At 41.8% G+C, this 11,100-nt stretch overlaps 1 protein-coding gene across 2 annotated transcripts; it reads right to left on the bottom strand.

The window, feature by feature from the left end:
* Positions 1 to 6,534: 6,534 nt before the first annotated feature.
* LOC105061055 (uncharacterized) lies at positions 6,535 to 9,767 on the bottom strand. Of its 2 annotated transcripts, none has more exons than XM_010944984.3 (2): positions 9,638 to 9,763; positions 6,535 to 8,019 (listed from the first exon to the last, which is right to left on the bottom strand). In XM_010944984.3, exons 1-2 carry the CDS (start codon positions 9,693 to 9,695, stop codon positions 7,067 to 7,069), a joined length of 1,011 nt encoding a protein of 336 aa, XP_010943286.1. In that variant the 5' UTR covers positions 9,696 to 9,763; the 3' UTR covers positions 6,535 to 7,066. The 2 variants fall into 2 exon arrangements, with proteins under 2 accessions (XP_010943286.1, XP_010943287.1); XM_010944985.3 differs by having other exon boundaries at positions 6,543 to 7,788; positions 9,638 to 9,767.
* Between the last annotated feature and the right edge of the window lie 1,333 nt (positions 9,768 to 11,100).

Genomic DNA, 11,100 nt, shown 5'->3' with positions numbered 1-11,100 from the left:
ACCTCGATGGAGTTTAAGGATGAGCTCATTGAGGCATCTTTATCTAGGTTCATCCAAGACTTCGAGGACTGCAAAGCGCATATGAAGAAGATGGTCCTGAAGCTGAATCTGAGGTGCTTCTACCCAAGCAACAGTAACAAGGAAGTTGGGGTATTTTTTTCTGATAAAGACTAGGTCTTCATCTTTTTATATTTGCTTTTGGTGCCTTCGCCTTGATGAAGTTTCATAATAAAATTTTTAATTAATGAAAAATATATTTCAACATATTTACCTTTCACTTGAAGCTTTTGCTTCTTTGTGATGTTGGAGCACTAGGCTCGTTGCCTTGGTCAAGGGCAACCAGATTGATTCCATGCTAGAGCTGAAATCTCTGTTAACATTGTCTAAAGCTTCTACTTCATCCACATGTGATAAGCGGATTTTGAAAGTCTCAGGTTCGTGTGCATGCTAAAATATGAAAATTGACTGGCACTACATTATTTTTGCGAATCAGAAATGATGAGTCACCACGATATCACAGACTGGGAGCCGTACAGTCTGAAGATCTAGTGGGGGCTTGCATTTAATGCTGATATCCGCTTTTCAAGAAGCATAGCTTCTGAGGCTTTTAAAGTGACGATATCTGTCGCACAACTAGAGGGGCATTAGAATTTTCTTGGGTGTGTCCCCTCTACAAATAGGAGCTCTGCTGCTTGGGGTTGGTATCACCTTAGTTATCTTTCTCAATATTATGGTTGAGCTATTTTGTCCAGTGGTAGAGGGCTATCGATACTTTTCTCCTACCTGAGAGATCTTCTTCCTCTCAGTCAGTCACCATAAACTCTGAGAAAGTGCTTTAGTGGGTATCCCATTTTGACATGGGAGTTATTAAAAAATTTCGCTGCTTCGGTTGATAGATTGTGAAGGCAGCCATCTAAGCTTTCTGATCCTTATCCTCACAACTGAATCTTAGACCTTTCTAAAAGACTTGCTTCTCCTCTCACCCAGAGCTACTTTCTAGCCTTTCTTAGAGATGCATCATGAAGACGAGTGGGATTTTGAAAGGAGAAGTGCCCATGCTGTCGCTAATGTCCTTTTGAGGGGGTCGGTAAGTGTTGCCGAATAGGGAGTCTTGCACTCTCCGTCAAGGATTGGATCATTCTGAAGCTTGGCTCTCACTTTGAGGGTGTCAGCTGGGCCATTGATCCTTTCTTCTTTTTCTGTTGTAACGAGCTTCGCGTGATTGATGCAATGAACCTTTTCAACAAAACACTTCTTTCATTGAGGCTCTTTTTGGTATGTCATCCGGCGCTTCTTCTTATTTCTTTAGGATAAGTTGATTCTTCTCCCATAGTCATCGTTGGCTTCTACTAGCAATATAAGATCTCCAAGAAACTAATCCCTATTGGCTTTAGTGGACCACATGGCTACAATGGGCCACATCGATAGCTATAGCGGGCCTTCTCGACTGCAATAGGCTGTGTGGCTATAGTGGGCCATGTTGATAGCTATAATGGGTCGTCTCGGCTACAATACATCATGTGGCTATAGTGGATCACCTGTTACAACAGTGGACTATGTTGAATTTTTTTAGGGCTTATCTTAGTTGGCTATAGTGGGCTATGTGATTAGAGTGGACCACATTGACAGCTACAGTGGATCGTCTCAACTACAGTATGCTGTGTGGCTATAATGGGCCACATTGATAGCTATAATAAGCCGTCTCAGCTATAGTAGGCCATGAGGTTACAATGGATCATGTTGACGGCTATAGTAAACCATCCCGACTATAATGGGTCATTTCGACTATAGTAGACCGTATGGCTACAATGGGCTATCCGTAGCTACAGTGGATCATATTAAATTTTTTGAAGACTTATCTCGGTTGGTTATAGTGGGCCACCCATGGCTACAGTGGGTCACATTGACGGCTATAATGAGCCATCTCAACTATAGTGGATTGTTTGGCTACAATAGGCTATCTATGACTACAGAGGACCACATTGATGACTACAGCAGGCCATCTTGGTTATAATAGGCTGTGTGGCTACAGTGGGCCATCTGTAACCAGAGTGAGCCACATTGATGGCTACAGTGTACCATCTCAACTATCCGATGGTAGGGCCTCTACATCAGGAAAAGCCTCAGGGAGCTTTTCCCTCTCATTTGGGTGTCACACTTTGAGAGGTTTGGTGTTTCATTTGTGCATGGAGACCAACAGAAGATCCGATCATCTGATTGGGTCACCATGCACCATGTGAACCCTCTGAGGTTGCTAGCCATTATTGGGGTTGTCCATTGTTTGACGTGACCTCTACTCTAGCCTCTCCATTTTTGGGTCGGCTGACAGTTTCATCCTTCAAACAATATTGTAAAATAAAATATCAGATAGGTTTTTCATTATAAATGAGAAGTGTATTTACGTCAAGACCGGCTATCATTAATAGTATGATGATGGCGCTAGTGACTTCCCTTAAATGTTAGGAAGAAGAGTAATACCCCCAAGGCCACCATTCCCTGTATCTCCTGCCCCCACACCTTCAACTAGGGTGGAGATGGCATTGATAACACCGGTCATTGGTCAATTATTGTTGTTCTTCTCATGAGGGTTCGATTGCGCCGCTCCTGTACATACTTACCGAGGTAGCCTCTAGAGATCAGGGCTTCAATCCCATTCTTAAATTGATGGCACTCCTCGATATCATAACTATGGTCGTAGTGCAAGTGACAATACCTCCTCCTACTCTTCCTGTTTGAAGGGGACTTCATCAATCCAGATCATCGCAGATACCCTTGGCCTTTGATCTCCATCAGAATCTGGGATCAGGAGGTGGATAGAGGAGTGTAACTATTAAATCATCAGGGAGGACTCCTCGGATGGTAACTTTTTTATGATCGAAAAGATTACCTCTCAATCCGAGCCAGTCAAAAATCTTCCCGACCCCTTTCCTTCTACTTGCCTAGACATACTTTCGATCTTGGGCCCGCAGATCAGCATAATCGTTCAAAAATTTCTTATCAAGGGAGAAAGCAAAGCACTCATTCTGTAAGTCTTGCTTAAGTACTGACATGGCCACTGACTGATCGAGATCTCGCATCTCGAGTGTGACAGCATTGAAGTGTGCAACATAGTCCTACAGTGACTCATCCTCTTCTTACTTGAGAGAGAAGAGGCTATCTGAGTTTCATGACTGGAGTCGGCAGCTGCTAAAATGAGTAATGAATAGCCTGTTGAGTTGCTTGAATGAATGGATGGACTCTAATCAGAGTCTAGAGTACGATGCCCTTGTTGATTTTTTGAAAATAGTCAGGAAGACGAGACACAAAAGGGCATCCGAAGCATCCTGGAGCATCATGAGGGTTCTATTATCTTACAGGTCATCAAGAGGATATGTGGAGCTGTCATGTGCTCCAGCTAAGGTACTTTATATCGACTTGAGATTTGTTCCTCTAGGATGACCTGAATGAATGATGGCCAAGAGTTGAAGTTGAGGCTATCACCGTTCTGGTGAGGCTCAATCTAGACTTCATCGAGATGACGCTCGATGTCCCAAACTCTCTTTTTAAGCTCCTCTTCCTACTAGCTAGGATCTCTCAGTTTTAGGAGAGTAGGCTGGGATCGATTCACCGATGGAGGAAGAGCTTCTTTATCATGCTCCTTCTCTCAGGCTTCGATAGGAAGATGAATGAACCAGAATGGCGGTGGAGTGGTGAGAGTGCCGCTGGAGGGTGGGTCTCAAACTATAAGAACGAAACTATTGGTTGAGATGGGAGGAAACTGCTCGAGGGTCAGATTCCACATGCTACCACTGTTGTTCCATCATTTGTTGGAGCCATTGTATAGCGCCAATCAAAGTCTGGATCTGGTGAGCCAAGGTTTCAGATGATGGTGAATCTAATGTGGTCAGAGGTTGTGTTACAATAGATCTATGAGCAGTGCTGCTCCAGTTGCAATGAATAGATTATCGATGGGAGGCAGTAGAGTTGTGTACTTTCATCTGCATCATGTTCTCTCTTCTCTTAAAAGGAGCTTGAGGCCCTTCCTCTAACGATAATCTATTGTCGCAAGGCTCCTGGAGAATCTGACATGGCTGGAGTTGGACATTGGTCGAGATCTATAATACTAAAGGATATTCACAGAGGAAGTCCACACTCATCGGAGGTGTTCCGGTGGAGACCCTCTGATACTTAAGTTAGCCAGAGCTTTGGAAATAATGGAAAGAAAAGATAGTAAGGATGGAGTCAGGGCTTCTTTGTGTTTATGAGTGTTCTTACTTGTCTTTCTTTGCTTCTACTTACATATCTTAGGATCCCATTCATACATCTTTTCTCTAGAGATTAAGCCCATGGGCTGCTAGTTGGAATCTGTCCATTAGGCCTAGCTCTACAAGCCATTAGGCCACCTTCTGACCTTTGTCGTAAGAGAAATCTCTTCCATTCTCCCGTATTGAGGTTGTTAGTTATAGATGTCAGCATAGATTTTACCTACGTGGTGGCTGAATGAATGGTATCTAGATTCACAGCTAGTGTGATCTCACCGCATCATCTTGGATGTTCTCCTATAGAGGATTGACATTGATCGGTGGATCTCTCCTATAATAATAATAATATAATAAAATTACATTATATTACATTACATGATAAAATTATTATACAATATAATAATATTAGTAACAATATACTATTATTATATTATAAATAATATAATATATTATATTATAAACTATTATTAGATTAGACTGCAATCCATTATAATATATTACTTTATATATTACGTTATAATTATAATCATATTATATTATACTTTAATATCATATTATGATAATAATATTATATAATATAATAGCATTTTAATATATTATATTATATTATATTATATTATATTTTAATATTATATTACTATATCCAAAAAAAATAAGGAATATCACTATATAAATATAATCTCAAATAAAATTGCAGTTCTTATGGGTGTGATAACCTAGAGCTAGAATTGTAATACATCTTCAAAAAGTTTAGCTTAGTAGAATCTAATGGATGTGGTGCTCTCATCAGCATCATCATCACATCATTTGATGGGGGTAGCATCAAGGGGATTCTATCTTGATGCCAAACATGATCTAGTTTAACATCATAATATATGATTAATAAAGTCATGGCCGTTGAATTTGGGCTACATTGGAGTTCTAGAAAATAAAGGTTGAGCCAAGCGATATGGGGACAAACCGTTGTACACAGGGGCCTATAATGGAGTTGGGGTAGTGGTTTGTTGAAGTTATAACTTGGGAATTGGTATTATATATAGCGATCATGCTTGACGAACCATTTTAAGAGATAAGGTCTATAGACCAGAGGAGGTGACAATCATTTTTTTTTTTTGAACATAACATTAGTTGATGTTAGATTTTTATATGCTTAAATTTTATTTTTTATGAATTTAGATGATGTCATGTTAATAAGAAAAGTACGATAAATTAATGTTTTGACATTACTTACCTGGTAGACTGGTTCCACCAAGCATATTACTCGACGAAGAGTAATATAAGGAGTTTGCTACCAAGAAAACCCACACATACACGAGCACAAGTCCTGACTAATTCATCTTGCTTCATTTTTACCTTTACGAATGTGGCGACAATTTTGTCACCATCAAAGTTTGAAGTAGGAGCCTCTTCAAGTGTGGACCCCAAGAAAAGAGATGCCGATACGAGCCGACAACAGTTGCTCTAGTTGAGCGGTTTTCCTTCCACATGTAGGCCAAAAGCATTTCAGAAATTTACTTAAAAGCATTCAAATTCGGTCTGCTTCCAGCCACGAATAAAATGTGTCACGAAATAAGACCATTCCCATTTTCATTTAAATTCCAAATACGATTATGATTCCGGTTATAAATCAAAAGTTTTGCTACCATCATAGAATAGCACTTCCACATGATCAATTCTGAACCAACATGACTTATAGCCCTAAAGGATTAGAATTAGTGCTCAAAAAGTTTTGCTCAGTGGAATCCGATGGATGCGGTGTTGTGGTGCATACAGACGACATTTTTTTTTTTTTTTTTTTGTGTGGGGTGTGGGGGCGGGGGGTGCGGGCGGAGGGGAGTGGGGAGGGGAGGAAGAGAGTTCGTCTTGATGCCAAAGGTGATCTATTTTGCAATCCGCCTTAAACCCCAACACAAAAAAGAAGGGTGATCTATTTTGACATATTGAGGTACTAGCTAGAAAATAAACGCAAATCCACGTGATAGCACAAGCCATTGTGCTCCAGGACCCACAATGGAGTTGGGGTCATGGGTTGTTAAAGTTACAACAAGTATTGTTGTTGTTACATAGACTAATAATGCTTGATGGACCACCTCGTGAGATAAGTCTCATAGACCAGATGACGTGGCAAACTTTTTTCTTCAACATGATATTATTTGTACTCACTAGAGACATTTATTATTATTGTTATTATTTTTATGAATTCAGATGATCTCATTTTGGTGAAAAAAGGAATGAAACATTCGTGGTTTCTTTAGACATATATGATATGCTAGTCCACCCAGTATTACAATGTGAACCTTGGGCCTTCTCCAAGTGCACGCCCCTGGAAGAGTGGTGCCTAACTGAGCTAACAACTTCTGTCTCGGTCGAGAAATTTTACTTCCACATGTAGGCCATTAGGTTGGACAGAAGCTCCATTCTCGACATAAAAAACACGGTAGATAACCCTAACAGAGATATCTAAACAAGGACCAAGAAACGCACAAGCTATCTTCATCAACTATATTCATGGTGCAGGTGCCGAAGTTGGTCTTCTTTCATTAGCTAATTTGAAAAACATAGTCTCCACTCATCACAGTGCGACGAAGGGAGAAAACCACACCCCTAAAATGATCATGTTCGCCACCCTCTTCCCACAAGTTCCAGTTCCCATCCCTTCCCAACAAACCCCAAGTATCACCCCTCCCCAAGTCAAAAACACACAAAGCTCGTCCACTTTCTCATCTTTGTGACTAGTTCCACAGAGAAGACCTTCCCTACCCTCCAGTCATCTGCACACTACTATATATATATATATATATATACACATATATACTTGACGATTTCTAGGGAAAGAAGTCAGCCATGGGCGGAGCCTGGGAGTCGCTCGCCCCCGCACCATCGTCACCCCCATACATCCCGAGGAAGTAGCCCGAACCTGAGCCTTCGCCACAGAGATGGTTGAAGCGAAGGGGTGGCGCAGTTGGTGGCATCATGAGGCTCGATGAAGGTAGCAGCCGGGGCATCGATGAGCACATCAGGGGCGGCTGTGAACAGACCGATGGGGCGGCTGTGTTCTGGGGGTGGCGGCGTTGCTTGACGATCGGAAAATGGTCGCCGCCTTGGAGGCCGATGCGGTGGTCGCCCTCAATCTCACGGTAGCGCTGCAAGTACCGTCTGAGGGGACCGACGTAGTCGTCGAAGCCAAGCTTTCCCATGGCCCAGATCACGTCTTCGGCGGCGATGGTCTTGCGCTGCTCCCGCTGGCACCGCTGGTTGGCCTCGCCGGTGATGAAGCTGATGTATTCCGACACGCACTCCAGGATCGTCACTTTGGCGTCGTCGGAAATCTTTGCATGCATCGGGAGGATCATGCGCATGATACGGATGACGTTGGCGATCGGCATGAAATGCTCCTGTCCCCGGAGGTTGACCGGGGGCTGGGCTGCGGGGACGGTGGCGGCCCCGCCGGGACTGACCGTGGTCCCGGCGGCTGAACCGGCCTGCAGGACTCCGGCGGGACCCGTCTGGCTCGCGTTGATCCCGTCGGCGAATGGCCAGGCCGTTCCTGCAAGCCAAAACAGTTCGGTCAGAGCAAAGGAATAGAGTTTTAGGAAGGTAGAGAAGAGAGGCGTTGGAAGTGCCGCTCGTGTATCCTGTGCCACGAGGACTCGTGGCTTTTGGCTTGTTTGCATGAGGGCAGGTGGCCGGTTCTCGTGAAGCGGATTGGCTGTTAAGCGATGAGCAGCACTTTTTTTTCGCGTGTGAGGCCATGGAAACGTTGTTTGACCAAAGAATGCTGGGAAGACCGAGGGGAAGGAAAAAGAAGATGACGTCAAAAGGGGAGAGAAAGCAACAAAAAGGCAACCTCGGTATGATAAAAACTTATTTTGGAAAGAAAGAGTCCATGTGAGGCCGTTCAACGGCTCTAAATTCTGATGGTGTGGATTAGAACAACTCAGACCGTGTTTTGATTAATCTTGACGTGGGACGTGGACTCATAACTTAACGTATTTTAAATTATAGAATGAAGCCTTAAGTTTGGATTTGTTGTTTCTCTCCGGGGAATTAAAATAGTTTTTTTCTTTTTTTTCATAAATGCATTCCTTTTTTCATATCAAAGTTTCAACTGGACAGCTGCTAGATATCAATTTTTTTTAATTAAAAAAATAAAGATATATATAGAAAGAGAAGACTGGTGCACCTGCCCGAAATGGTATAAATAAGTCAGTGTTTTTTCCGAAATTTGTTGTCTGACGCGACCAAGCGTGTATGGTGCATGCAAGCCATTTAACCCAGCCATGACTTTTTACCGCAAAAGCCTCCATGTTTATCCACATCTGCACTTGCTGGCGGAGTATTTTGAACCAAAAACAATGTTTTGGGAAAGGAAGATTAGCCTGATATTATTCGCGTATGATCTTAGGTGGCAAAATCTAACATATATCTGATGCTGATGCTTCACTCATATGTAGATCTTTTCTTTTAGAAGAACTAGTACTAACAAGGATAATTAGTAACCGCTGCTCATTAATGTAGCCACCACCGTAATTAAACAAACTACAAAAGGATCAACTATTCTCAAAAGAAACTAAATAGAATAAATAGAAAAGGTAGCAGCAAAAGAAAAGTAAGAAAACTGACAAAAGCAAAAATATAAGCTCCAAAATTTAAGCAATAAAAACTATTCTAATCCAACACGCACACACGAAATAAAAGCCTAGTCTGGACTACAAATGCACTCATAAAAAAATAACTGAAAATTGCATTGTAATATGTGCATCTATAACAGAGATCATGAGAAAAGAAAATGGACTGCAAATTAGAAGTTGAGGAAAGAAATGTAGATATCCAGATCCATGGAACTAACGAATCATAATGCCTCTTAATAGGCATGCCCTGATTGCAGTATTGGGTCTGGAAGAAACGGTGGTACATGGTAGAAGGGGAGGGGGGAGGAGTTGTTAAAACTATGTGGAAATGAGTGTGGGTTAGGGAATAGGATAATGGAAATATCATTTACTGGGCAAGCCATGGATGTGGGTTTTGATGGAGATATGAGAGAGAGTAAGCGAGAAAGAGAATTGAGTGAGAGATTATTAGGACTTCATGGAAATTAACGTAAAATAGAACAGAAGATCAACGGAAATACCCTGCAGTGGACAAGCCATAGGCGTGTGCTTCGATGGAAGAGAAAAGATAACGCGCGCGCGAGAGAGAGAGATTGCAGGACTTTCGAAGAAATTAGCGTAGTTTAGGGAACCGAAGATGAAAATGCTTTCAATGGACATGCAATAGGTTTTGGGTTTGATGAAAGAGAGAGCAGGAAGCAAAACCCTTTGGAGAAGAAATAAAGCAAGATATCATCAAGACTCGTTATCAGTACCATATATGTGCGCATATTCTACATACATTACCAGAGCTGATCCTTGGTAGCCGTGGGAAAACTGGGTTGGCATCACCACCTCCTGCCATTGTTCTCTCCCTCTCTCTCTTCTCACTCTTCTTTCCTTCTCACTGGGCGGGTAGGGATGGCGAACTTCGTCAGGATGAGGCTCCTTATAATGCCCTCACTAGTCAATCCATGTGGCACGCTCGAGAGGGTGACGCGCAGAAATCATATGAGAAAAAAGTTGAGGTACAACGGGGTAAATATATCAGCATCCTAGGCGGTGACGGGTGAAAAAAAAAAAAAAATCGACATCAGACAGTTGATATCATCCTAAAGAGGTGATTTCAAATCCTCATGCTGCGATAAGATGCAGCATATGACAAAACGGAAAAAAGCAAACCATACGTTTTTACTTTGCTGGATAAACATGATTTATAAACGGGTTCCAAATTTATAAATCAGTAAATTATGTTGGAATTAGCTGGCCCCACAAAAAGATCTTTTTTTTTTCGGAGCTAGTTTATTTTGAGGTATGCATTTAGAGCATCCGTCCTTTTGTGCAGAACCTGACATAGTCGGTTATACACTTCAATCCTTACTGCATTCAATCAAATTAACAACAACAAAAAAAAGTCAATGATGCTTGCAGAACTAAAACCCCACTCATGGAAACGTAATGTTGTATAAAAAAGGCGTTCTAACTAAAAAGAGAATTTGCAAGGTAAAGTTTTTGCTAGAGGTGCATCCTTTATTTGTCTCTTCTTCTTTAGTACATCAACTCTTTCTCAAGTTAAATTTGACTAGTACACACACACACACACACACACACACACACACACACACACACATATATATATATATATATATATATATATATATATATATATATATATATATATATATATATATATATATATATATGTATATATATATATATATGTATATATGTATATATATATATATATATATATGTATATATGTATATATGTATATATATCTATATATGTATATATGTATATATATATATATATATATATATATATATATATGTATATATATATATATGTATATATATATATATGTATATATGTATATATGTATATATATATATATATGTATGTTGGGTATAAAATACCCGCAGCCGAATTCAACAGCAGAACGGCTCCGTCCGGACTCTTACGGGAGCCGGACTCCTCCATCGACAGCAGAACGGCTCCGTCCGGACTCCTACGGGAGCCGGGCTCCTCCTCAACAGCAGAACGGCTCCGCCCGGACTCCTACGGGAGCCGGGCTCCTCCTTCGACAGCAGAACGGCTCCGTCCGGACTCCTACGGGAGCCGGGCTCCTCCATCAACAGCAGAACGGCTCCGCCCGGACTCCTACGGGAGCCGGGCTCCTCCTTCGACAGCAGAACGGCTCCGTCCGGACTCCTACGGGAGCCGGGCTCCTCCATCAGCAGCAGGACGACTCCGTCCGGATTCCTACGGG

Source organism: Elaeis guineensis, chromosome 1 (genome assembly GCF_000442705.2).
Source record: "Elaeis guineensis isolate ETL-2024a chromosome 1, EG11, whole genome shotgun sequence".
In the NCBI taxonomy this organism is placed as follows: domain Eukaryota; kingdom Viridiplantae; phylum Streptophyta; class Magnoliopsida; order Arecales; family Arecaceae; genus Elaeis; species Elaeis guineensis.
Note: the sequence above shows the minus strand (reverse complement) of the source record. Positions and strands in the feature narration are given on the sequence as shown.

What these genes read in the sequence shown, in the direction of transcription:
- LOC105061055 (XM_010944984.3), bottom strand. Translation starts at nt 9,695, where the DNA reads ATGGCAGGAGGTGGTGATGCCAACCCAGTTTTCCCACGGCTACCAAGG. An exon ending in GCTACCAAGGATCAGCTCTG is followed by an intron (nt 8,020 to 9,637) that starts GTAATGTATGTA and finishes CGGTCTTCCCAG; the next exon opens with CATTCTTTGGTCAAACAACG.